Raw genomic sequence first — 27,614 nt, forward strand, 5'->3', positions numbered from 1 at the left:
CAAACTAAAGCCACCACACAGCAATACCAGGGTAACATCCTTGCAGCTGAAGAGAATTGCAGAAAAAAGGCAATCAAAACTATTTAGCAGCTGCAGCAGAATGCCCTATTAACCACACAGCATCTCCTCTCAGAAAACCTTATCAAATAGTGACACCGGTGCAATCACCCACCCACACACATGTAGCATTGTGATGGTGTGTTTTCCCAGGAGTAGGTACCACTCGCAACATAAACGTCTAGAGTGCTTTATTCTGCCGCAGTGTGCACTTACTGCTCTTTAATAGGAGATTCATTTAGCCATAACAGAGGCAAAGACCATCTTTAAGGTCCATCTGAAGGACCATCTGAAGGTTGTTTAGCACCACCACCAGGACAAATCTGCATCGACAGACCCCCAAAGTGCCAAATAAAGGACGGTCACACAATCGAGTTTTAGGAATGTAGAATAAAAACATTTATTGAAAGAAACAGAACTCGAAAAACATCACAAGGCATCGGGTGAAATGGAAAATCCTACAGACGCTGTGACTCCTTGATTCCCAGGCCACGAGTTTGCAACATATAACTGAAATCAGATTCATATTTAAAGCACCCTGTAGCGGTTACAAACATCAATTATAATGTGCCTTTTTAAAATTATAAACACACTCTCTGGCTGTTCATTGGCAAATAAATATACACCTATGCATTAAACATAAATAGAAATAAATATGTTCACATAATAGTGCATACGGTACCACTGGAGGAGGAGACTAGTTCATTCAGCACTTCAGTTTTATGTAATAAAGACATCACTGTTACAGAATGGACAGTTGGTGTTACATATTAAAATCAACAGGACACATAAGTGCACATAAAATGAAAATAAAGGAGAAAAATCCAAGCACTTCTGCTCAATAAGCTTGTACTGTCACTTTCAAATGATACGGGGCTCTTGTTTTTATCTCCTCTGTTGGTTAGATTGCTGTAACAACCTTGTAAAAGGTTTAACGGGATTCAGCCTGAAGCAGACGGGAGATATTTGGAATTTTTGAAATGGAGATGTAAAAATCTGCAGCGGTTGAATTTCTCGGGTGTTCAGAGGAATGTGAAGAAAATCATCCAGCATTGTCCAGGGGTTAACAGGTACAAGGCAGCGGCTGTCTGCAGCGCATCCAATGGCGAACATTCAACTGCCTGAGAGTACATGTAAACACTCAATACGTGAAGTACTAATTCAAAAGGAATAATCTGTAAACACATTGGGGATCCACTCCACAGCCAGAAAACCCAACGTCTGTCGAAATCTACCTGCAGAGGAAGACCAAAGAAAAAATTAACATCACTACACCACGAAACACAGCTTTAGTGTCTGACACAAGTATTTCATTAATGCTGAAAAACTGACACCAAACAAGAACAAGAGTCTGTCAGACTTGCATTAGAAGTGTTATTATATCTACAGTATGTTACTGTTTTCCAAACCTATTCCTGGATCGTATTTATGTAATAGAGTTACCATAAATATCAAAATACTGTAATTTGTGGATTTCTATAAAAAAGGCAGAGCTAATTCTACCATGATCTATGAATACCTCTAATAATACATCGTTTTAGCATTGGGGATTAATGAACTGAATGATATTAATGAAGTGTAATGCCATTAAAACTTACAGACTTCATAACAATTAAATGTAAACAATAGTGTAAACAATTAAATGTCAAAATGTATGTGCATCTGATGTTTTAATGTAACTTTGGTAGCACTTTATCTTACAGTCCTGTTCCCCATGTACCTACTATGTACTTGTTATAGTAATTACAATAACTATGTAATAACTAGGTACCAAACCTGAACCTACCCCTAAACCTAACCCTACCCCATGGAGTTACCTTGTATTACCAGAACTCTCTTAGATAAATACACTGTAAGTACACTATAAGTACATGTTAGTACACGTACTGTAAAATAAAGTGCAACCGTAACTTTCCTCCTTTAAATACTTTGGCCAGTTCAAGAATAACAGAAATAAATTATATAATATTTATTTTCAACAGTTAAAAGAGCAGTTTAATGTCTATCCATGAATTGTTCATCTTGTTGAGTTTGATGCAGGATTTAGAAAAAAAATAATGCATTACTTTTTAGTAAGAGTAATTAGTACAATGTAGTTACATTGTTACAAATATAATTATTATATCTAGTAATTAAGTATTTTTTATTCAATGACCTACTCAACAAAATGTAAAATGTGCTTAACGTTCATGAAAATAAATTAAGTGAGACAGATCGTTATAATTACTATTCGCAAAATCTGTCAAGAACATGCCCACATTTTCTTTAGGCAAAATATAACTAATGTCATTAGTCTGATTTTGAGGTGAAAAAAAAAAAGCTAAATAAAATGTCTAAGGCTTGATAGGTGAGATACTTGCCGTAAAATACCTTCAAAGTCATATCAGCACCTCTCAAATGTCATCTGTTCTTCAACCTGCTAACACTCATTCTGGATGTTTTATTCTGAGAAGACAAAAACATGAGTGATCATTACCAGCAGCGAGGATGATGCAAGTCCAAGACAATAAGAAAATGAGAAACCCAAAACTGAAATCTATTATGCTGCAGACTCATGTAATTTCCATAACTTAAACTCATTGTTTCTGAGAAACTCCAGCTAAAATAATAGCCACCTTGTGCTTCGGGCATCTTATGGTGAAGTTCTCCTCATTGAGCACACTGTCTGTGGAGAGAAAACAGTGAAGATAAGCACCTCGACAAGATGACCAAAAACAAGCATCAGTGCAACAAAACAGAGATGGGTGAGAAACTCCAGAACGGTTAGAAATGGGAAACAAACCGATGCCTTACAAGGAGCTCAAATCTTAACACGGCTTTCAACACTGCCCTTAAACCTGGGTTATTGTCATTGTAAACCCCACTCTTAACCACAGGTAAACGAATGAAACCCTGCTTCAGAGCACAGTTAGCCCAGCTATTGTTTGTACAGTGTTAGAATCATGTGGTGTTAGAATGTTACAGCTAGATGCTTAGCAACAGAGAGCAAATTGTGTGCCTCATATTCATGTGCTTTGGACAGTAACAGGAACAGTGCGTGTTGTATAACAGTCGTTTCATCTTTTGTGTGCATGTTAAATGGTGGTCAAAAACACAAGAATTGGAGCGCAGAAGAGACTGCTTTATTCTCACGTTTACAGTCAACTGAAAAGTCCATTTAGGAAAGACCTGATAGTACGGTCTGTAATAATATGACGAAGTGCAAGGCTAGAGCAATTCGCAAGCTCTCGATTCTCTATTTTTTATTTTTTTATTGCATTGAGTGAATATAGTTAGTGACTACAAATGATATTGACATTGAAATTTTTTTTTAAGTAAACATCAGTTTACAAATGGTGAATTAATAAAAAGAAATCAAGAACCACAGGCCTGTATTTTAAACCTATTCTTTTTTTTTAAGTAATACATTCTGACGTTTCTTAACGTTAAACTAAACTTTTATTTTGACGGGTTGCCATGATGAATTTCAGCTGCGGTGTATGTGATATGATGGTAGTTTTCTCAAATGAAACGGTGAAATGCTATTGAAATGAATCTAAGAGAAGCTGGACATGATATTCGTGTATTCACATCATCATAGTGAGACAGCAGAAGCTGAAAACACCGTGAACAGCGTTTCACCTGAGCATTATGAATCATGCATATGACTTTGTTCTTGGTTCTCATTAACAGTATCTCCGCCATGATAAGCGCTAAATGAATGACAGACTTTCCGCAGTTAAATCGCATAAGTTAAATTTGAGGGTGACATCTAGTGGAGAAGAGTAATGATAAGATTCACTTTAATCAGATCTCGTTTAAATGTGTGCAGAAATAGATCGATAAAGATTGTTTCGCAGCTTTTGAATTCGAATGGTCGTCATTTTAAAAAACGATTAATCAGGGAAGAAAAAACTGCCTAACTCTATTCAAATTCATGACTGGGGTTTTGTTTTGTTCTCTCCCTGCTTTCGTCACTAATCACGCAAAGCCAATGTCATACGTCATCCGCCGGAACAGCTTCCACGTACAACAGTCAGATGAAGCGAACTGTTTATTACATTTGAAATATGGTTCTTTTTCTTTCATTTGCATGGATTCATGGATGCGCACACTTTATTTGACGTGCTTTGGACTGTTGCAATGATAACAACTTGGAATAGCCAGGACAATTTTTTTAAAACACTGGCTAATTTTCTTTTTTGGGTGAACTAACACTTTAATTTCATCCTGACTGACGAAAGGAAGACATGCACATCTTGGATCACATGGATTTAAATTTTCAGGAAATTTTCTTTCTGGAGTGAACTGTTCTTTTAACCCCGGTTAAATTATGAGCAGAATGAAAGGTGAAGCAAGATAAACAGGGTTTACAATGATCAATGGTTAACTATTTCAAGTGTAAAAAATGATTTCAAACAGTATCTCCCAACCCTGTTTCTGAAGCCCCTCCAACAATGCATGTCTTCTTAATGAAACACATCTGATTGTTGCATCAGCGTCAGCATTAGTAGAGAACTAGCCTGCGTCTGAAAGCTGAAAACTGGTGGTATGTGCAAGGCTTCTGGTGTTATTCTCACTTCCACTTATTTTTGGTTGTAAAAACAGATTGTTATGTGGCTTGATTTTGCAAACTGGCAATTTGTATCACAGTTTTAAGGTTTACTGCACTTTGTTATCCTTCTAGGTATTTATCTACAGCGGCCAATCAATCAGAAGTCTCAAACATCCTCAAAAAAATTGCTTGCTTTCCCTTTGCAAAACAAAGAGGTAGGAAGGGACATCCAAAACCAAAGATCCTGTCACATCAAGTCTACGGAGATACCTTCAAATTTCAATACCTTCATTTTTGAAGGCAGCATAAATAGGTCACTGCCTATGATATCCTGCGTGTTCAATTTCATGACAACTGAGCTAAAAATAAAATGCTAACTGAAAGTTCTGATTAGTGGAAAGGTTTTGTGTCTATGTATGTTATAAATTTGTTTTTGTTTTTTACTTTTGATGTCACATTTTGATAAAAAAAAAAATTCATAATTTAATATTCAACTAGTTATCACCAAACCATAATGCTGGCTCAAAAAATCTGTCTGAAATCAATTTCAGAAGGTACTCTTTGTACCTCATTGCCTGATAAGGCAGCAAGTCAACGAGCCAGCAGCCCAAGCCTTTGGATGCAGTCCTGAAATGCATTTATCATTCACTACTGCCTTGAAAAAAATATATATTTTCAAAAGAACCACCATACTGACGCTGTAGTTTTGTACAATGTACATTGCATTATTTTTGGTGTCAGCCTGCATGGTCTCACGAGAGAGACAGTACAGGCAAACTGATGACCATTACCTGACTGCAGGGCACAGGGGAAGTGGTACTTATTAGGGCAATCTTTGAAGAAACATCCCAAAGTGGCACCAACCATGTGACAGTACGAACACACCTGCAACAACCAAACACAACAGCACTTTACAGCTTCAGAAAATTCAAAGGCTGAGTAATTAGCTATATATAAATATTTATAAAACTGTAATAGCCAGACAATATTTTTTATATAAAGAGACAAAAATCTCACAATATCTGTCAAGCACATGTCCAATCGCATATTTAACCAAAAACCCAAAAAAAACCTACAGAAGAGGATTAGGGCCAAATGTGTTTGAGTGCAATTAAATTAAAATAAAAAAATATGTTTTTTTTAAGCTAATAAAGGAACAATGGTCACAATGTAAAAAAAAAAAAAAAAAAATGACCCAGAGATTTCTTCATTAGGTTCACCTCGACAGGGGAAGAAAAAGACTTACTGTTTCTTGCGCAAGCCGGATGGCTTCCTCCAATCCGTAGAGTTTCCCTTTAACCAAAAAGATGCCTGCTGTCCAGACACTACAGTCCTCATGTATCCAGTATTCACTACACACTCCAGACACCTCAACCCTTTCTGAGCAGTTCTCCTTCCTCTGCCGTTTGACAGACTGGGATGCACCATCCTCCAAACTGTAGACCGAGTCCAAATCGCTGCAGTCAGGTTCCTGCTGTTGGGCAGGAGTCCTGCTGTCAGATTTACAGACTGCCTTGGCTCCACTGTTGTGGTACGGCCCATGCAAGTCCCCGAGGCCTGAAACATTGCCTGCCCTTCCACACAGGCAACAGAAATGCCTGACCTGCAACTTGGCATCAGAGCTGACACGGCCCAGCTGTAAACAGGACGTCTTTGGGATGACCCCTGAGACAACCTGCTGAGACCCTTTCTTTGTCGAATAAACATCCTCTTCCCTAAAATTGATGATTGAGCAGGATGAGAACTTCATGTGAATGTACGGGGCGAAGCTGTCTGGCCTGGCGTCTTTCTTCTCTTCTTTGTGGTTTGCATATTTTAGTTTGATCTCCGGCTCGTCGGGGGAAAACATAGATGAAGGTCCAGATGATCTAGGTTTTCTCCGTCTTCTCTTTGCGGTGCTAGTTGTTGATTTGCCAGCAGGCGGCGCTCTCACCCGCTTAGCAGGTTTCTTGGGTTTGGGTTTCGGTTTGGATATCGGTTTAGGTTTCGGTTTTGCCTGTTTCCTGTTCTTCGAGGCCGGAGTTTTCCGCGGACGGCTTGACATTGAAGACGAAGCCCCACTCTGTGGAGACTTGAAGACGCTTGTGTTTTCTGCATCTGAGGTAGATGGGAAGTTTTTGGGAAAAGCAGCATCTGTGTCTTGATCACTGTCTTCTGGAGATATGGGAATACAGACCGACTCCATCCACGACAGCAAGGACTTGGATTCAAAGCCAGCCCTGCCATCATGGGCTTCAAAAACAGGTTCATCCAGGGCATGGAAATTGTTCACAATTTTGGGAGAGCATTCCATTTTAACTTCTTGCTTTACAGAGGAATTTCTTTGCATTCCACGATTTCTTTTATTAACTATGACGCTCTGAGTTCGGAAGCAGAAGTTTGGAGTCTTCTTGCATGGCACCTCAATGATGTCACTGTCATGGTCACTAGAGATGCATTCGATGGAGCATGGAGATGTTTTTTTAGCGGCCGAACATTCGGATGCGAGCGTCTCGATGGCAGTTTGCTCAACCACTGAGTCAGTGGAACGTAGTGTGTATGCAGCTGCACTGGTGTCCTGAGGTAAACCCGATGAGCCCTTAGTTTGAGACACGCCTGTGTCACTCAAGTATGTTTCACCACAACTGGTCAAAATGTCTTGTGGATGCGTTTCTAATACACTGTGCACTATCCTACCTCCCAATGTGCTATTTTCTAATACAGAATCTGCTTTTTTGTGACATTTTTCTGTTTGCGTCAACACATCGTCCATTTCAACACTGTAATCACTGTCATCCGTAAACACTTGGTCTGTGGGTGGGCACTGAGACAATGTCTGTGCCACAGATGGCAAGCCATTGATCACTGGTAAAGGTATAGAATAGGGGCCCTGGGATGATGTGCCACAAGTCCTTGTCCCATGATGCTTCAGTCCTGGTTCTGGGTGATCCGGAGAATTCGGATTGCTAGGCCGAGCGACGTACCGAGACTCGGATATGTTAATGCTCTTGTTCCCTGAGGTAATGCCACACCAGCTGGGCTTTTTCACCAGGTCCAAAGCCTCCATGGAGTTTGTGTTTAGCGGACTTTGTCTGCAACCCACGGACAGATCCAGAGCTGAGGAATGAGACTCCTGAAGGTGCATGACATCAGCCTGGTTAAGAGGGTCCATAACTGAAAGAAATCAAGCAAATTTAGGTGACATTAACCTGGTCAATGTGGACTTTGAAGACTCTGGTAACTGTACTATTCTTCTATTATTGAACCTGAGAGCTGCTTTCGAAACAGTAGATCACCGCATTCTGTTAAAAAGGTTAACATTTTTAGGTTGACATTTGTGATACTGCATTAGATTAGTATGCATCGTATCTTATTTAATCCTAGCTCAGTTCCCATCACTTGTGGGGTACACCATGGATCTATTTTAGGTCCAATTTAATTATTAATGTATTTGCTCCCTCTTTTGATTCAGTGTCCCCTTTGCTGGCTTGTATGGAGGACGTCAAGAACTGTATGGTAATAATTTATTTTGTTCGGCCCTCAACACCTTTTTAAATAATTGAGCCCTACTCTGGGCCCCCCTTTGAAGAAAACATCCGGAAAAAGTAAAAAAAAAAATTATAATAAAAATAATAAATAAAAATTATATTTATATATAGAGAGTAGTTATTTTTGACCCTGAACTAAAATTTGACAAATAAATCAGTTCTGCAAGCTTAAAAATTTTCAACGTTTTAATGATTTGGAGGTTATTATTCATGCATTAATTTCAACCAGGCTGGATCACTGTACAACTCTTTATGCTGTAATTAACCAGTTTTCACTTTATCAATTAGATCGTCCACTAATTTATCATCTTTTAAATCATTTCATTAAAAAAAAATTCTCAGGCTTTTGCTTAACTTTTCTCTTTCTTTTCTGTGTTTGGTGATGTCTTGTACTATTTTGTTTTTCCTGTTTATATGAATAGTATTTAATGATTTTAAAATGTATGTCCTAATGCTTTTTTATGTTGTGGCTGTGCAGCACCTTGGTCAGCACACATTGCTTTTAAGGTGCTATATAAATAAACCTTACCTTGACTCTGTTGGTGAAAAAAATAAATGTAACATAGTAGAAGAGTGTAAAAAAAAAACACCTTATTTTAATGAAGATGATGTTTATGATACAGAATAATCTAATTTAGCTAATAATTTAATAACCTGATCAGTTTGCAATCTGTTGGGTATATTACAATATGTTAGAGAACAAAGAACAAATTAACATAGCAAAAGGCTAATAAATAAATAAATAAATAACATGAATGTATTATCATAAAATTTATTTAATTACCTACCCATGGTCTCTACTGAGTGTATTGCAATGTGTCAAATATAGAAGAAATCATCGTAAAAGTAATAATATTAATTATCATAATAATAAAATAATTGAACTGCAAAGTAAATTAATTATATTATAAATTATGCATCACGCTAACCACTGATTCATACTAAGTAAATAAATCACGGTTCTATAATTTCTTACAGAACTCAAAAGTGATCCGGACATGCTTAGATGTACAGGTGTTCAATATTTAACCAGGAAGTAAACTTAAAATGAAGTGCTCCTTAAAAAAAATACAATCTCTTCAGAATGTGCTCCCCAAGTGAATCTGAAAGCAAACGCATCCTACAGACTGACACAGATTAATACACAAACCCAAAACTGAAAAGCAAAGTAGTTCTCTATGACCATATTAATAAATATGAGGCACAATGGTACCTGTTGACACTGTTTGAATCGGTTTTATGAGTTGTACTGCGCAACATTGTGATCGATCTCTTGATTGATAGTGATGAAGTCCGAGGCTGACTCATTACCACAGCTAACGCTAACCAGGTGTCAATCTAACACTGCCAGACACTTACCACACAAATAACGCGTCCCTTTAATACCCAGAGTCACTGTGCATATTATCAGAGGCACGGCTATTTAAAAAATTAATTTGGTCTAAAACACATGTGTATTAACGATATAAAAGAGTAAAACTGCTGGCGAAAGCTGAACAAGGCAGTTCTTCGGTTGAACTGCGTGAATCCGGCTGAACATGGCGACCGGAATACGAAACACAATAGAGCGGTTTCAAAATAAAAGCGATAGTTCGGTAAAAACATAAATCAATTTATAATTTATTGTGTGTCTTGTGTCATCACTTGGCATTCTCATCTCCATTAATATATAAGAGAGCATACAGTGGTAAAAAAAATTATATAAACCGCCGTACATAAGTTTGGGATAAGTAATAGTTTGATGTTTGTTTGTTTTTTTTAGGATAGTTTCGTATGCTCATCAAGGCTTTATGTATTTGATTTTGGCTTTTTTTAATTCGTTTTTCTTTCAGTATACTTTAAGATAAAATTTATTCCTGTAAAGCGAAGCTGAATTTTCGAGTCTTCAGTGTTACATTCTCCTTCAGATATTAGTTTTAAAAGCTGATTTATAATCAATGCTGGAAACAGTTGTGCTGCCCAACAGTCTTTGGAACCAGTGGTTTTTTTTCAGGATTATTTGATAAATAAAAGATTAAAAACAACAATGTTTATTCAAAATAAAATAGACATTTTGTTTTCCAATATTCAAAAGTTTGGTGTCAGTGATTCCTTTTTTTTTTTTTTTTGAGAAATTGATACTTTTATTCAGTGCGGATGTGTTAAATGGATAAAAAGTGATAGTAATGACTTACATTGTTAGAAAATATTTTTATTTTGAATAAATGCTGTTCTTTAAACTTTCTATTCAACAAAGAAATCAAAGGAAAATGGTGAAAAGCGACCTGAAGAATGTATATTTCAGCCCAAATCCACACCTGATATAACTATAATCCTCTGTACTATATTACTGTAATATAGTAATTGATAAAAAAGATTCACAATTAATTTTATTGCTTTCTTTAATTGCATCCTTTGTTTCCTAATGCACATATGAGATCTAATTATTACACGTTACACATTGTTTGATCATAAGGTTAAGTTTATTGACGTATAAAAATAATAACAATCACAAAACCTTTCCCACAGACTAATCAACTGATGAATATATACAAAAATAATGTTCTGTGTGAATCAACAGGAAAGGCATGAATATGCACTCATCATCAAATTCACTTTAAAGTGATACAGAAAAAGAGAGAAATGATCATCTGTTTATTTTCTGGTAAGAACAAAACCTTTAGTTAACAGCTTACCCTGTCTTTAAAATTTCGATTTGGTCCTTTACAGTTTGTAACTGCATTCACAAATCACAAAGCTTTCAAGAGAATGTGTCACATATAAGGAACTTATTACACGACTCTCTGAATTACTTGATTCTGATTGGTCAATTACAGCATTCCACTCCATGCTCCCTTTCCTCACACAAAATTATACAGTTTACATTCAAACTTATGTTACACACATTTTTTTATTTATTTAAGTAGAGTGGAATTAGTGGGATCATGTTCTCTCACGACAAACCTCTTTAGGGTGATACAACACCCCTCAACTTCACTTTACTGTGAGGTTTGTTTTTTTTTTTTTTAAAAGGACTGGCTGACTATATATTTCCTTTACATACATGACATTTTCCAACATTTCAGATAATGTATCTGATTTCCGATGATCAGATTTGTGTGATACAGTACATACAGACAACCAACAACCACCAAAGAAACAAACCTGCTTTACAGTACAAAGAGGTTCATCAAGAAATTCCCTTTCTCACTACTTTACAGTGTGTAGTTTGACAAAAAATTGAATCTAACTCTAAAGTGCTGCAAGTGAGAGCATACAAATGAAATAAAATGAGCCGGATTCAGCCATCGATGTACTTTGAGTCTATTGTGTGGGTCTCTCGTATGGAGAAAGGCCTCCACGCGAGCACCTGCAGGGCTGTGACACACAATGGCACCACACACACCAGGTAGAACATGGCACTGTGTAGGGACTGAAGAGCACTAGGAAAACAAAAAGACAATATTTCCTTCAATGCAATGGACCTTTATCACCACTAGAGGATGACAGACCTTTGAGTGCTTACAGTGTTATGTAGCTTTATGAAAGTGTGCATGATTAAAAAAAAGCTGAAATAAATGGTCCAAAACATACTTTTAAATATATATAAAGTCAGAATTGTGAGACATAAAGTCAGAATTGTGAGGCATAAAGTCAGAATTGTGAGATATAAAGTCAGAATTGTGAGATATAAAGTCAGAATTGAGTTACAAAGTCAGAATTGTGAGATATAGAGTCAGAATTGTGAGATATGAAGTCAGAATTGTGAGATATAAAGTCAGAATTGTGAGATATAAGTCAGAATTGTGAGATATGAAGTCAGAATTGTGAGATATAAAGTCAGAATTGTGAGATATAAGTCAGAATTGTGAGATATGAAATCAGAATTGAGTTATAAAGTCAGAATTGTGAGATATAAAGTCAGAATTGTGAGATATGAAATCAGAATTGTGAGATATGAAGTCAGAATTGTGAGATATGAAATCAGAATTGAGTTATAAAGTCAGAATTGTGAGATATAAAGTCAGAATTGTGAGATATAAGTCAGAATTGTGAGATATGAAATCAGAATTGAGTTATAAAGTCAGAATTGTGAGATATAAAGTCAGAATTGTGAGATATGAAATCAGAATTGTGAGATATGAAGTCAGAATTGTGAGATATTCAGTAAGAATCAACAAAATTGTGAGTTTGTATCATGCGGTTATGAGGAAAAAAGTCAGAATTGTGAGATAAGAAGTTGCAATGACCTTTATTTGTTTTAATTCAGTGGCGGAAACAGGCTACCATTGTTATGCTTTAACAAACTGTATTGGGATATTTGATAGGTCATGTTACCTTGGATCTGCAACCTTCCCAACATCTTTTATGTCTGCGTAACCATATTGGTTTAGAACTGCCACGACCAGCATAGGAGCCAAAGACTGTGCCGGCTTTGTGAAGAGAGCGTTGGTCCCAAAAACCATAGATGAGAGAGGAGAGCTGGAGACATTTTATAAAAAGTCATTTTTCGAAATCACTTCTTCAAAATAAATCTTTATTACACTGTATATTTTTTAAGCAATGACACAATTACCTGCGTTTGTATTTCTGCAGGTCAGAGTCAATGATGTCAGCTAGAGGCAAATTGAAGAGACTGAAGGCCGCCTGAACTAAGACCCTAAATCACCATCAGAAGGCAAAACATCCAGAGACAAGGTTGGCTGATATTCATAATAAATATATTTTTTAAACATTTCTTTTTTGTCATTTAGTAGTTCCTTTGTCATTTGGTAAGTTTTTTTCTTTGGTCTAAGGTCATTATATTTATACACTATTTATGGCCATTTATTACTGATTCTCTGAAAAAAAAAAAAAAAAAAAAAAAAAAAAAAACATTAATAGACAGCATTAATAAGTGAACCGATTCAAAATGCATCATTAGCTACAAATTTTCATGGAAACATGATAAGTAAAATTTTTCAGAAATGAAATATTTCTGTAAAAGTATATAAATGTGTGTGTTTGTGCTTTTATATAAAATTACATTACTGTTTACTACTATGCCTTTTTATATTAGGGCACTAAAAATTTTAATTATTAATAGAATTTTCAGTGCAAAAACGTGCAAAGCAAAAATAATCCATATTTGATCATTAAAATATCATTTCTTACATTAAACATTACATATTTACTTGTTTACAGTAGCTATTTGGTGGATAGGAAAAGGTCCTCATTTTAAAACCACTTAAGTGAATGCAAGTAAATTTCGGCAATTAACTGAAATACTGTAACACTTAAATGCAAATATTGTTCAAAGGTCTGGGTCAGTAAAATTGTTTAGATATAAAATAATACTTTCGAAAAGTAACAGTAAAGACATTTATAATGTTACAAAAGATTCATATTCCAATAACTTTATTATTGTATAACTTCATAACTTTCATTTTTCAGTTGTAATAATATTTCAAAATACTGCTGTTTTTAATGTTTTAGCGTCAAATAAATGCAACTTTATTAAGCAGAAGTCTTTATTCATTCAGACATTACATAGCCTTTCTCTCTGGAAGCACATATCTTGTTCTATCTTAACATATTAATTCCTTTATCCCAATGGAGGGCAAAAGGAACAGCAGTGTGCTGTGTAATTACTCACATGTTGGCAGTGAGGAACAATGCAAGGAAATAGTAGTTGCCTGGACCCAGGAGTAACATGAGCACAGCAGCTCCCGCCTCCACGTAGAAGGTGATAAGAATGAGTCTGTAGTAGCCAAACTTCTGGAGCAGATTCTGGCTGCACAAAACCAACATCTGTAGAAGAAAAGATAGTTTAAGATATTAAAGTGTTAGTTAATGTTATTTATTTGGATCTTGGTAATGATGCAAGGCATAACAATATATTTATACTTAAAACAGGGGTTTATTATATTCCACCAAAGTATGAATGACAATATTAGTAATACTTGCTACAACCAATGTCAGGGAAGGTTACTTTTAAAAGTAGCGCATTACAATATCGGGTTACTCCATAAAAAGTAACTTGTAAATAATTACGTTACCGTTAATAAAAAGTGATGTGTTACTTTAGTTTTGGGTTACCTTTTCTCACCTGGGATGGGCTTGCTAACAAAAAATAAATCAATAAAAATAAAAGTGTTTGCACACGTTAAAAAATAAATATGACCTCACGTTGTGTCAATCACGTTTACATTGCCTCCAAAATTTTCATCCGTCATAAAAATAAAAAAAATGCACCATACGCATTGCTGTGTTGTAATCCACGGGGATACAGGTTATTTTTCTTACAAAAACGCACTGATTCACTACAGGAGGCCTTTTATTCACCCCTCAGAGGCACGTAAGGCACTTTTTATTATGGATGGATGCACTTTATTTAACTTTTTTTGGACTTAAGAAACAACGACACCCACTGACTGCCATTAAATAGCTTGGAAGATCAAATTAAAGGTTTTATATCACTGATTGGATATACGCCTAGGATGGCTTGAGGGTGAGTAAATTATAATTTCCATTTTTGGGTGGACTATCCCTTTAATCTGTTTTTGAGCAAGTGAAGTGAGATGAGTAAAGGAGTGTTATGTCTATAACTATTTTATAAGTCTGGAACTACAGTAACATCATGTTCACACAGCGCAAACAACGCTTTTGCGCATACTCCTGATTTCAATCAATCCATAAATGGAAAACAAAATAATCTGTGCTACTTATCTAAAAAAGTAACTAGATTTCTAACTTTATAGACTGTTGTGTGTTCTGTGTGAACATGATTTTACTGTAGTTCCAGACTTATAAAATAGTTATTTGAAAAAAGTAAAATGATTACATAACTCAAGTAACGTGTAATGCGTTACCCCCAAAACTGACTACAACTGTGATGCACCTGAGGACAGATGAATCCAGCTCCATACATGAAGCTCTTGGCAAGCGATGGCAGGACATCCTGAGGAATGAGGTGCTCTGCAAAAATCATGGTGAAGTTATTGCAGAACGCCACCATGAACACCTGGAAAAAGTTCATGATGACGAACAGCTGGAAGTCTCTGTTGGTGATGATCTGCCAGGTCATGGACATCACGGACGACAGCGAGAGCGGCGGCTTCAGGGGACTCTCCGAATCTTCTTCAGAGGATTTACTGTCAAACCGACTCTCACTGTTGAAGCCCGTGTACAGCATGCAAACACAGGCCAATATGGCCACGACCACGCTGAAGCCCTGGAAGGCAGCAAAGTTGTCCATGTTTCCAGAGACGAGACCACAGAACAGCACGCTAGAGGAGCCCACCAGAGACGCCACCTGGCTGTATTTAATCAGCCTCAGTCTGTTCTGATGGTGACCGGAGATTTCTGCGAAGAGGGCGCACTGGGCCAACAGCACGAATGTGAGCATCCCATCAAAAGCGCAGAGAGTCACCATGAGGTGGACGCCGCTCAGCCAGTCATCCGGCTCGTACGTCCTCCACGGGAACCACGCCAGCAAGAAAGACAGACAGTACAGCGGCGCTCCGTATAAAATGGAGAGCCTCCTCCGTGAGCAGCACTCCATACGAGAGTTGTCTTGTAAATATCCAAACAAGGGGTCATTCAGTGCATTCCAGATCATAAAGACAACCTGCGGAGACATAACTCTGGGATCTTTAAAAGTCCAAATAATATTTTAAATAAGCATATTTATATAAAGTGTATAATAGCAGGATATAAATTAACTTAAGACGCCAGGAACACATAATATGATCAATGCTTTAACATATACAGTCATGGCCAAAAATATTGGCACCCTTGGTTAATATGATCAAAGACGACTGTGAGTGACACAAGCACTCACATTTCACTGCTGGTTATATATGCTATATATAATTTTGTATGCGACGAATAAAAATCTTGAATCTTGACCCCCCCCCCCCCCAAAAAAAAAAACACCTTTAATTCATTATGATACCCCCCCCCCCCCCCTTAAATTCTCATCCTCCAACGAAAGGATAATTGTTTGTGATTCTTTTTAATTAAACATTAAAAGGTTTAACAATGCAGATGCATATTCACAGCCGCCTTTGAACATATTTACCAATGGTGCCGATATTTTTGGCCACGACTGTATGACTTCTACAGAACACAAAGCAGATATTTTGAAGAAAACTGGTAACCAAACAGTTTTGGCTACTAATAACTTTACATTGTTTGGACAAAAAACAAAAGACTGGTAGCACTTTACTTTGATAGTACCATTTAGATTACTTTCTTTAAACTTTCTTTAAAGTTGAAGGACCCTTAGATCCTCAGGTGAAAATTATTTTAATTTTTATGTTTTTTTTCTCATTCATTTATAATAAATGATTCACATAATTATTTTATAATCATTGGTCATTCACATTTATTTGTTGCCTTGTTTATTGGTAGTTTGTTAAACCAATAAATCCTAATGGAATATGTACCAAAACACACTACAGAAAACCATTCTTTATTATTATTATTTTTTTAATTTTTAAAATGTGATTGTTTGTAATGTTTGTAATGCTATTTGTAGAGGAAACCAATAGAATTGTCTGTGATGGTTCTATAGTTTTTTTTTTTTCAGCAGGGCGTTAACATGTAGTTTCAAAGTTACTTATAGTTAGTAGTATTATCAAAAATACATTTCTCAGAATATCTTTGTGTGTGTGTGTGTTCCACAGAAGAAAACAAACCACACAGGGTTGAAACAAATGATGGTTAGTAGCAAAATGTTCTATTTTGGGTACGTACTGTATCCCTTTAAAAACCTGAAAGTTAGTGTTGAGGAGCTGTTTTAAAGCACAGAAATAGATGTAAAAATGCCTGTTTTAGCCTGTTTGTTAGCCTGAAGAACCTGTTCCTTCCTTGTTTTTCTATATAGGGGTCTTCAAATGGTCTTTCGGCCCGGCCAAGTGGGTTTGTTTTGATGGTTTTAGAGAGGTTTAGGGCTTTTGTAAGGTGGAAGCTGAAAGACCAAATGAACTTTATCTTGGCCAGGCTGAAAGACCAGCTAAACTAGTTTAATCTAATTAAACCAGGTTAACTGGGTTTGCTTTTAATATAGTATAACTTGACTTTTTATTTATCCAAAATAGTACATGTTTATAATGTTCACAGAAAATATTCCTGATGGATGACCAATTGTATATGCAATTAATTACGGGAAATACGCCGAATTCCAAAAGATTTTTAAAACACAATTTTTCACAAATGTTTAAAAACAGAAACATTTATTATAATTACTTATTGACCGGCAAGGTTATTATCGCTTATGAAGCTGGCAATATGACAGTATATGTTGATGTTCTCAATACTAGCAGATATAGCTTTGATTATGGCATGCTGGCCACACAACAGTGTTGATATTAAGAACTTATGTTATTGCTTTGCTGTAATAAGGTCAAAACATATTAATATATAAATGGATTTGTTTCATCAATTGTGAAACAATATCAGCAATTTATCAGATCTCATCAGTCTACTGTCCTCTCTTCAACGACAGTCCAGCCAAACTTGTCAAAAATCCGCATGCGCAGAATGACTGACAGGCAGAGATCTTTTCTGATTGGCTGAAAAGTGCAGGCCTCTCCTATGACTCTGTATCACTTTTTAAAGAGTCTAGCGCTTGTTCGTGTCATTTCTAATGCTTTATTAAACATATGTGGTACTAAAAATGAAAATATTGTTTACATCAACATTAGTCAAACACATTTACTCCCTATGGTAGTTCAGATTAACAAGTTAAAATCCTACAAAAACTCACCTGTGACTGGTGGAAGGCTGTCTCTGATATTTGGTACTTATTTAAGAATAGCTTTACATAGTAGAAACTAAAAATGCTGTTCATCATGCCAGCACCAAGCGTTGTCATGCAGTAAGCCAACGCACCTGGGTGAGCAAAGTGCCTCATGATGTTAAACGGATGTTTGATTGCTGAAAGTTAAAGTTTGTCCACAAAGCACAAGCAACATACAATATGAAACTTAACACTACAATAAGACCCAAGCAATCGCGGCGAAATAGTAAACTACCCGGATCCACTAAGACAATGTTTCCAGAAAATAAACGCTTTAAGTAAAACACTTAAGTTTTAAGTATAACCACAACTGAGCTTATTCTACTTCAAAACAGTGCAATGCACCACTTCCTGGTGTTCAAAAGTAGGCGTGGTTTGAGCGCAAATCGATCCACTAGTAAGCCGTCATTGGACAAGACGCCACCAAAGTCCCGCCCTCGCCCTCCTATTGGCCAGCGCTGCGACGCGTTCTTGTTGTTATCCAGTCCGCTCTCTAAAGCGGAGTCTGCCACGTTGCTGTAGAGAGACGCCGGGTCACACCGCTAGGGATAGTCGCTCACCGGTGTTTATCCATCAGACAAAGAGTGCTGATGTCTTAAAATAATCGTCGGGCTTAAAGCTTTTCACTGGAGTCGAGATGCTGACGGACGTGATAGTAGAAGAGGAGTTTGATCGCAATGAAGATGAGCTGTGGTACAGCAGGAAAGATCTGGAGCATGGTAAGACTCGACAATAATGTGTACATTGAGAAATGATCGTACATGCGTGTACTTTTCATTAAAACACGTTTCTTTGAGCTAAGAAATGCGTCCGCATCAATACGACGTGGCTTTTTCTCAGAGGTCAGGTGAAATATTTAGGGGAAGCGATAGTGTTTAAACCCTGAGTGAAATGAAAGAGGCATTTCTTAATAAAGGTAATGTGAAATGAGAGTAATGTAACTGAAGGTCACGCCCATGTGAAGCCTTTAATGCGCACTCTGACGTCATCAGCCGAGGATGATGACACATTTGAAACATACTAACATTTCACACACACACACAAAAATATATCTTAATTAATCTCCTATGTTGAATTTGTTTTGTCCTGATTTTGACGTTTATATTTCCTGTGTCTGTTTAAAGACAGGTTTAAATATACTATGATACAATCTTCAAGCTTCCCCCTTGTGCTTTGTAATATCTTTATTTGTTAAAATTGAACGTGAGCTATGCTTTTTGTGTGTGTGTGTGTGGTTCTTGTTTATAATTTGTATTGTTATTATTTGTATGTTACTTTTTCTGCAATTACAAATAAGCATTTGAAACCTACTTTAACACGTTTGGTTTGTGTATTCATATTACAGTGTACTGAATATTAATATTTGATCATTTGTTTATAATGTCAAACTTGTGATGAGTAAACCATTTGGTTTTAAATATTCAGGCATAAAAAATACAAATACACAAGGAAAGCCGAGTGTACTACATGATGTTAGCTTCTTTGTTTTCTGCAATTTTATGTCCATCATACTTGCTTTATTATTATTCAGATCTTAATGTATTTTATTATTTTGATGATGATAACTAGAATTTTTTTTTTTTTTTTTTTGCATTTGGCAGATGCTTTAATTCATAGCATCTTTAATATTTCTTTATGTTCAAATGACTTCTTTTAGCACTGTATGCGCGTGTCAAACCCATGACTGTATGACTAGCATCATGCAGTACCAGTCAAGTTAGAGGAACTACTAGTTTAAACACTATTATTGTCCATTTGAATCATCCCTGAAAAAAGCTTCTATTGTTCTTCACGAGGACTGTGCGTCTGCCGCTGGGCTTGGCAGAAAAACGCCCACTAGGTCTGCTCGATGTTTACCGCTCTGTCTTCTGTGTGTGTGTGTGGGACAGATCTCCATTTGGCCGCTGAGCTGGGCAAGACTCTGTTGGACAGGAACCATGAGCTGGAGCAGGGCCTTCAGCAGATGTACTCCACCAATCACGAGCAGCTGCAGGAGATTGAGGTGACGCTTCTCCCACAGCTCCCCCAAAATCCAACACATCTTCCCACACGGCACAGATCTTATGTGCTGTAGATCCGAAATGTCCTGTTCTGGGTCTTTGTATTGTACGAGTAGTTGATACGGTGTATTTATATGACAAAAGTGGAAGGAGAAAGTAGTGTAAACTGGTCAAAAACTGGGATTACCTTGCAGTTACCTTAAAACAATGCATTTTCTTATAAATTGTGATCTTAAATCTTGATTTTAAAACCATTCCATGGTCACATAATCTGCTACCTATCCAGTAAAAAAGGTAGAAATGAGTTTAGTTTCACTGTTGCTGTACTCCACTGGTCTTTCCCTTTATGGAAATGCGTAAACAGCGGGAGATTTCCTGTTTGATCCTCTTTCCTCGTCACGGTTAGGACATCGTGCAGAAGGGACTAGTGCTATTTCTGAAACTGGAACTGTGTCTGGCGTGACCCCAGTCGTTAGATAAGACATTAACAGTGTTTGTGTTGTCCTGTTATTATCTCATGTCAGTCACTTTCAATGGATAATGTTTGAATGGCGTCATATTCTCATTATTTTTGCCGTGTATACATAATATAAATACTGTGAACAGATGGCGTATGTTCTGTAAGAGCAGAATACCTTATCACATCACATTTGCCATAATTTGCATGTGTGTAACAAAGCACAGTGCACATAATATCCCACAGTGCAAACAGCTTTATTTCACCTGCTAGTGTTATTGTTGAATTGCTGAATTACAAACGCGATCTCCATTATTTGATTAGACAACAGAAAGAGTAAAAATACATTGAATGATACTAAAAAAAAACATTTATTTTAAATATTATAACTGGATGCCTTGTTCACATGCTTGTGATGATGGCATCTCAAACAGTGTATCGCATTACTGATTTAAATGTCAATTGATGCATAATGCATTGCATACTTCAGTGTAGCATAGAGGCAGTGAATAATTTACACCTGTCAGTACTCAGTAAGATAGCATTCGGTCTTTGATCTTAAATCTTTGTTTACTTGATCCTGGTTTTATAACTTTCAAATATAATCGATCAAGTTAAACATTGTTGGTAACAATGTAGTGAGAAGTATGTAGTTGCAACATGGAGTAACTCTTCCGTCTCTTGTAGTGAAACATTGACAAAAGAGCAGGGAAATGTTTAGAAAGCCTCCGTTGCATTAGCTTGTGAAATGTCCTTGTGTCTTGTGAAAAGTGGCCTGTGGTTTGCTTCAGAGCATCTTTAGCATCGGCTAGCTCTGAATGACGAAAGTCTGTGGTCTCCACCATTTTTTTTAGCAACGTGGAAGTGAGCTCTGTGAATGTGTGAGACTTGTAGGTAAAGAACTAGAAGAAGAACAAAGTGCAGTAAACACCAGTGTGTTTAAGATTGGTAACACATTAAAATAATATGATAAGAAATACTAGTTTGCAATCAATATCTATATATAAATGTAAAATTTTTGTGTCTTTCTGTACTACTACCAGTAACAACCAAATTTGGTCGACCATTCTGTGCATGTAAAGCTGGGAAATAGCTAAAAATGGCTGTAAATGTTGATGTTCTGAAGGATTTTGACCTTAATTGAAGAAGGTGTTGGAAATAACGCAATTGTGAAGTATAGCAATCTTCTAAGGGGTCCTCAATATTACTTAAAATGATAAATAATGTCAAAATAAGCTTAAAAAATTCAAAATTCAAAAATATTACCTTTTGAAGAACCCAAAGTTATGTAAATTGATTATTGAATATCAAAATGTCATTGAGTTCTGATTTAATTTAATTTACAGAAACTATGAGTTTCCCTAGATAAAAAAAAAAGGAAAAATATTTTTTTGATTATGCAAGCAAATTGTTGAATCCGTTATGAATCTATTACTTAAAATGGACAGTGTGAACCAATTCACAGGAATGACTCAAACTTGCCAGTCCCAACAGTTTTTGCTTAAAAAAAAAATTGTCCCTGTGGCTTAGTAGAGCATTGCATTAGCAGTGCAAATGGTTGTGGGTTCAATTCCCAGGGAACTCGGATACTGGTAAAAAAAAATTGTGTATCCTGAATGCACTGTAAGTCGCTTCGGATAATTTAAATGTGAAACATAATTTTCCAGCTGTACGAAGTAATTTCTATATAGATCAGTCTGGTTGACAGAAATATCTGAAAACTTGTGTTGTGTATATTGCCTCTCGCAGTACCTGACCAAGCAGGTGGATCTCCTGAGGCAGATGAACGACCAGCATGCCAAGGTTTATGAGCAGCTGGACTTAGCAGCCCGAGACCTGGAGAAAAGCAACCAGAGGCTGGTGCTGGAGAACCGCACGGCCCAGCACCGGATCCAGAGGTGAGGACACGTCCAGATCTCTCAGCTACTACTGAAGTCTGAACACGCGTCGATTCATTGTTCTTTATCTGCAGTCTAACCGAGACCATAGATGGGCTGCAGACTCACATGGAGGGTCTTCAGAAGCAGGTGGACGAGCTGAAGGTGTCTCAGTCCAAGAGAGATCTGGCAGCTGCGCGCCGCAGCCTCGGGGCCCAAAGCATGTCCTGTCTGAAAGAAATCTATGATCTGCAACAAGACAAGTGAGTCTGGAGCCAAATGACGCCGACAAATACCTGTCATTCACATCAGCATCTAGCAAACACCCATGCACTCCTGTCTCAGCTTGTCACTGGAGAGTCGTGCTGAAGATCTTGCTTTTACTTATACGTTCTGTTTTGGTTGGCAGTGCATCAGCTTCAGAAGGAAATTTGTGTTTGGCAAGCCGTTTTATGGAGACTTTAATTTGGGTAGAGCCTGTAATTATGCTAAGGGCATGTGGCCTCATGCAGCACTAATTGAAGTGGGCTCTCTGTGACGTCCAGCTCATGATTGACCTCTCTGATCTGTGTACTCCAGAGTTCGTACGTGCTGACTGGGCATCTTAAGGACCTCTAAAACCAGACATCATAATCTGACCTGGCCCTTAATCCACTAATCCCTGATCTAATCCCTCAGTGCTGCAGAGGCTAATATAGAGCTAGAAGTAAACCGTGTGCAATAGGTCCTGTGATGCAATTAGCAAGAGGTTTTCTGTGGAAACATTTCAGAAAAACAAATTCAAAGAGGGTCATACCATAATAGCATGATATATTGGTACCATGTCTGTTATTTAACAGAATCAACTAATATTTGATTATATTAGTTTGTGTGTGCAAATTTCCCCTATTTTTACATTTCAGTGACTGCTTTCGTAGTTGCTTATATTACTGTTAATTCAAGGTTATTTTTGAAAACACTTATCATTTTTATAACACCCTTTCTCAAAATGAATATCCAGTCTACGTAATATACTTTAATTTGTGCTGTCTAAATCCACTTGTAGCATTTCAAATGGTTAAATAAATAGCCAGAGTACAGAATATATTTGTAAAAATAAAATAATTATTCACTTATACATAATATACATTAACATTATGTTGCCTACATTCACTTGTGGCATTTAAACCGATTAATTGACTACAAAATATATTTATAATACAATAATATTCATTAGTATTTATAATCATTATTAAATATTCACTTATACATTATTTACATTAATATTGTGTTGCCTAAATTAAATTGTAGCATTTAAAATGAATAAATACTATAATATAGTTAAGTTAATACATAACTACATAATACAGAATCTATTTATATTAATAAAATAGTCAGAGTAATACAATTAATTTTATTAATTGTAATATATTAATAAATAAAATATTTTGAATAAAACAATGTTCATATATGATGTTTATTATGGATCTGTTCAGTACCAGATTGATCTATATATTCTGTCAATATAAACGACTCTTGCAAAAATGGTTGTTTGGACTCATGCTCCTGTCGTCTTGTAGGTACTTGAGCTCCGAGAGCCTGCAGGAGGAGAAGTCCTGGCCTGCACTGGATGACAGACATGTGGAGGAGGAGAACTCCACCCTGCAGCACACCCTCCACAACCTCAAGGTGCAGCTGGCATCCGAGCGAGCCCGGCGGCTGGAGGCCGAGCGCGAGACAGAGCTGACGGCGCAAGAAAACGGTGCTCTGGAGGAGCGTCTGAGTCTGCTGGAGGGAGCGCGGCGTCGACAGGCCGAGCTGGAGGCGGAGGTGGAGGAGCTCCGGCAGCTGTGGCGCTCCGAGTCATCTGGTGCAAGACTGACAGACGCCATGCTGCCCGACAGCGTTTTCTTCGGCGTGGAGGAAAAAGTGGGGGTGGGGCATGTGGAGGAGGAGGAGCAGGAGGCGGAGCTTCCTCAGGGGAGGCGTCGCTGCAGCAGCGACAGCTACGTCCGCGGGGCTCGAGCCGAGGATATCCGGCGCGGACACGAGCGCACTTGTATCCGCCGAGCACAAGCGGTGAAGCAGCGTGGGATCTCGCTTCTCAATGAGGTGGACGCGCAATATAGCGCGCTACAGGTGAAATACGAAGAGCTGCTCCGCCGCTGCCAGCAGGGGGCAGACAGCCTCAGTCACAAAGCCGTCCAGACGCCCACCGCTCCTGCGCAGCGCCGCAAAAGCCAGGCAACCACAACAACAGACACCATCTGCCTCGCAAACGAGCTCCACCAGCCAGAATACAAGGCCCTGTTTAAAGAAATCTTCACCTGCATTCAGAAAACCAAAGAGGACCTGAGTGAGAACAGGGCCGGGCCGAGTCAGTGAGCTGGCAGTATTATGCATCTACAATGTAGTGATCTTCAGCGCTTCTGAATTCACTTGATGAACGTGTTGAGAGTTTTAATAGCGCCATGGTCTTTGTTTGTGTCGATTGCACTATAAAACCTGTGCCTATACACCACCAAACCCTCCACATCCAAAACCTGCAAATGCAGGAGACCTGAACGGTGTTTTTGTACTTTTCTTAGTCTTATTCCAATGATTGAGGCACATGAGAAGTGTGGATCTCTGCGATACAGCCATATGTGACACCCGAGTACATCTGTGCTTCAGGTTTGAAAGCACATCTTGATTTCGTAGAACCACATCTGTGCGGAAGGTCAAGACTCAACCGTCCAATGTGCAGTAGACTAAATTATTATTACTAACGAATTAACTTAATGTAAATCATACGTCTGAAAGGGTGAATCTCACAAAACCAAGAACGAGAAGTTTCACACCAAAATCAAAATAAATATGAATAAACTAAGCCCATTTTTAGAACCATTTGTTGATGTTATTTTCATGATAATTAAACGCATTCTATAACAGAATATTCTGAAAATTCTGATTCTGGTTACAGTAATGCTCCCAAAATTTAATTGTAAAATATTAATGCATTGAAATAGTATTTGTCGAGCTAAATTTTGGGCAAAAACGTATAACAGTAATTAAAAACTGTTCTTTCTCAGACATGTTTTTGTGTGATTCATCTGATAAACCTTAATGTAAAAAAAAATAACTAACAAATATGATTAAGGAATTTAGTAGGACAATATGTAGCCTTATTCTTCTAGCGTCGAGAAATATCACAAGCAATATTACAATTCTTTTTTATTATTATTTAAAAGAAAAGACTGCATGTGATTTCAATGACATTACTAACAACGATATTTGAGGCAATACCGTTTGCTGCTTTTATAAACCGTCTGGTTACCTCAATGGATTGATGTGCTAGCAAAATAGTTCCAGTTAGCTCGTGTAAATATGCTTGAAATTCTCATGTGACTTTGTGTCAATCGTTTGTTTAGATTAAGTCGCAGTTAAACGTTTGGCAGCCACATTCGCTCAAGTTCCCAGCACTTTGTTTTGACGTTCATGTTAACACCACTGTAAAACTATGCACTTTAGACGACGGGCCTATGGTCAGTTTTGTTTTTGTTTTAGTTCTATTTTTATTTATTTTATTTCATTTCATTCGTTGTTGCTGTCGTCCAGAGATTTTATTTATTTTCTTGTTTGGTATTCATTCATTGTTTTCCGATTTTGTTTCTCTCTCTCTCTTGCCTGTGGGATTATGTCAACAATAGATTGTTACCAATGTGTTGATGGATATGAAAACATTGAAATGTACTGAATGAGGGGGTTATACGTTTGAGGATTGAAGGCTATTGAACGGATGATTTGACTACGTAAGTTACTTAAATGTTACACCAGCACAAAGGAGAGCATTTTATGTAAGTTGTAAGTAGTTCTCCGGTCAAAGTGGTTTAACAGTTGGTCAGACAATAGCTACTTATTGTGGGTTTATGTCTTTGATAACGTGTATTTCATAACCAAACTTAATACTTAATCAGGATCAACCATGTCCAGGTTCATTTTGTAACATTTTGAAGTTGATAAATGCCTTGAGTTGGACAGTTTAAGTAGACTTTGACGTTTTAAATCAATGTATTGCGTAGATGACTAGGAAAGTGACGTGTATAGAGAAAAAGAAAGAAGGAAAAAGCGTTTCTTGACATCTTAAATAGCAGGTGGAGATCCCAGGGAAATATGTGATGGATTAATTGGTCCTGACAAAGAAAAATATTTGAATATTGTCTTGAGGGAGCAACATATATTGTGGTGTTTTCCATTGCTTATATTGCTTTATTTCAGTGAAAATGGTGCTACTGTAGGCCTACTGCAGCCGTTCCTGCGCTACGAAAGTTTGCTTTCTATTTTTGGCATAAATTCCCGCCCTTTTCAAATGCCATCCAAAATGACGGCCTATGCTTCTTGGTCAGCGTTGTGTTAGAAGGCTGTAATGTGCATGATCAGATATTAGTGTGCAGCTAAAATATAGCTCTTGAGCTCAAGATTAAAAGAAGGAAAAAAAAAGAGTTCGTTTGAAAAAGAAAAAAAAGTGTTTCTCTTCAGCAGTGTTTCTTGAAACGTAGCTTATACAGAAGTAAATTGACCAAATCTTAAATGCGGAGCAACTATCTCTCTGTTTAGATTTCTTTCTTAACCCTTATAGTTAAATCTTGCAGAATAAACAATCGAATTTGTGATAGCCCCATAAAAAAATCGTGAGAATGTATACAGTTGAATCTGTTACCTCTAAATTCTGCTCGCAGTTGATGGTTGTTTCAGCCGTGCATAAATCTTGAGTTCAGTGTTTTAAGTAAAAGACTTTGAATAGTTTTCTACATTATTTATTACTGTTAATCAGCTGCAGATTATACAAATTTGATGTGCTTAGTGAATGAATGCACAATCTGGTTATTACTGGTGCTGAATAAGGTTCTTCTCAGAAATACAGATGCCTTTCTGAAGATCAGCGATCTGTGTATAACTTAACGGCATTACTAACATCTTACTTGGGTTATCCAGGAAATAAAACTGTATGAATGAACCAATTACGCTTGTTCTGGTTTTATTTATCGATTAAATATCCAACATAACCTCTAATTTGCTACATCTTTGTGTATAAATATTTTATCATTGAGATAAGTTATAACTTAAAGCAGGTTCCGGGGCAACACTTACTTTGCGTGTTAAAGCTTCAAATAAGACGAAATCCTCGTGGTATTCCGCATTTTTCTATCTGTTTTAATATTATATATAACTTGTACAAAACGTGGATGTTGTTTTCTGATTTGTGGCGTCCTCTTGTGGTGGGCCTATATTTGGGAACGTAGCTGAGGTAAAGTTATATTAAACTGTTCAAGGAAAAGCAATGCTTTAGGAAGTAAGAGGATCCACAGCACGTTTTTATTCAAATTGTTAATTCATTACCGATTAACAATTTTCTCATGTCATAGCTGTAGCTTACATGA

The 27,614-nt window shown here is 37.1% G+C and overlaps 3 protein-coding genes across 6 annotated transcripts; 1 reads left to right on the forward strand and 2 right to left on the reverse strand.

Annotated features, from left to right (window-relative positions):
* Positions 1-432: 432 nt before the first annotated feature.
* Positions 433-9,683, reverse strand: LOC127953133 (uncharacterized). 4 transcript variants are annotated; one of them, XM_052552099.1, is made up of 6 exons: positions 9,478-9,683; positions 5,838-7,744; positions 5,383-5,476; positions 2,673-2,722; positions 2,428-2,502; positions 433-1,292 (listed from the first exon to the last, which is right to left on the reverse strand). In XM_052552099.1, exons 2-5 carry the CDS (start codon positions 7,740-7,742, stop codon positions 2,458-2,460), a joined length of 2,094 nt encoding a protein of 697 aa, XP_052408059.1. In that variant the 5' UTR covers positions 7,743-7,744; positions 9,478-9,683; the 3' UTR covers positions 433-1,292; positions 2,428-2,457. The 4 variants fall into 4 exon arrangements, with proteins under 4 accessions (XP_052408059.1, XP_052408060.1, XP_052408058.1 ...); XM_052552100.1 differs by having other exon boundaries at positions 2,418-2,502; XM_052552098.1 differs by having other exon boundaries at positions 433-1,288; positions 2,414-2,502.
* An 875-nt stretch (positions 9,684-10,558) lies between these two features.
* On the reverse strand, positions 10,559-18,239 carry mfsd13al (major facilitator superfamily domain containing 13a-like). Its single transcript, XM_052552119.1, has 6 exons — positions 17,849-18,239; positions 14,978-15,706; positions 13,733-13,887; positions 12,674-12,757; positions 12,436-12,579; positions 10,559-11,540 (listed from the first exon to the last, which is right to left on the reverse strand). Exons 1-6 carry the CDS (start codon positions 17,993-17,995, stop codon positions 11,399-11,401), a joined length of 1,401 nt encoding a protein of 466 aa, XP_052408079.1. The 5' UTR covers positions 17,996-18,239; the 3' UTR covers positions 10,559-11,398.
* A 129-nt stretch (positions 18,240-18,368) lies between these two features.
* Positions 18,369-27,194, forward strand: LOC127953146 (cerebellar degeneration-related protein 2). Its single transcript, XM_052552120.1, has 5 exons — positions 18,369-18,600; positions 19,771-19,883; positions 22,088-22,236; positions 22,311-22,478; positions 23,775-27,194. The coding sequence occupies exons 1-5, from the start codon at positions 18,519-18,521 to the stop codon at positions 24,577-24,579; spliced, it is 1,317 nt and encodes a 438-aa protein (XP_052408080.1). The 5' UTR covers positions 18,369-18,518; the 3' UTR covers positions 24,580-27,194.
* The last annotated feature ends 420 nt before the right edge of the window (positions 27,195-27,614 follow it).

This window comes from Carassius gibelio, chromosome B3 (assembly GCF_023724105.1).
Source record: "Carassius gibelio isolate Cgi1373 ecotype wild population from Czech Republic chromosome B3, carGib1.2-hapl.c, whole genome shotgun sequence".
NCBI lineage: Eukaryota > Metazoa > Chordata > Actinopteri > Cypriniformes > Cyprinidae > Carassius > Carassius gibelio.

What these genes read in the sequence shown, in the direction of transcription:
- LOC127953133 (XM_052552099.1), bottom strand. Translation starts at nt 7,742, where the DNA reads ATGGACCCTCTTAACCAGGCTGATGTCATGCACCTTCAGGAGTCTCAT. An exon ending in CCCCTGTGCCCTGCAGTCAG is followed by an intron (nt 2,723 to 5,382) that starts GTAATGGTCATC and finishes TTCTCTCCACAG; the next exon opens with ACAGTGTGCTCAATGAGGAG. An exon ending in TAAGATGCCCGAAGCACAAG is followed by an intron (nt 2,503 to 2,672) that starts GTGGCTATTATT and finishes TTGTCTTCTCAG; the next exon opens with AATAAAACATCCAGAATGAG.
- mfsd13al (XM_052552119.1), bottom strand. Translation starts at nt 17,995, where the DNA reads ATGAGGCACTTTGCTCACCCAGGTGCGTTGGCTTACTGCATGACAACG. An exon ending in CAGCCTTCCACCAGTCACAG is followed by an intron (nt 15,707 to 17,848) that starts GTGAGTTTTTGT and finishes ATGTCTCCGCAG; the next exon opens with GTTGTCTTTATGATCTGGAA. An exon ending in GGGAAGGTTGCAGATCCAAG is followed by an intron (nt 11,541 to 12,435) that starts GTAACATGACCT and finishes TTGTTTTCCTAG; the next exon opens with TGCTCTTCAGTCCCTACACA.
- LOC127953146 (XM_052552120.1), top strand. Translation starts at nt 18,519, where the DNA reads ATGCTGACGGACGTGATAGTAGAAGAGGAGTTTGATCGCAATGAAGAT. An exon ending in AGCAGCTGCAGGAGATTGAG is followed by an intron (nt 19,884 to 22,087) that starts GTGACGCTTCTC and finishes TGCCTCTCGCAG; the next exon opens with TACCTGACCAAGCAGGTGGA. An exon ending in TATGATCTGCAACAAGACAA is followed by an intron (nt 22,479 to 23,774) that starts GTGAGTCTGGAG and finishes GTCGTCTTGTAG; the next exon opens with GTACTTGAGCTCCGAGAGCC.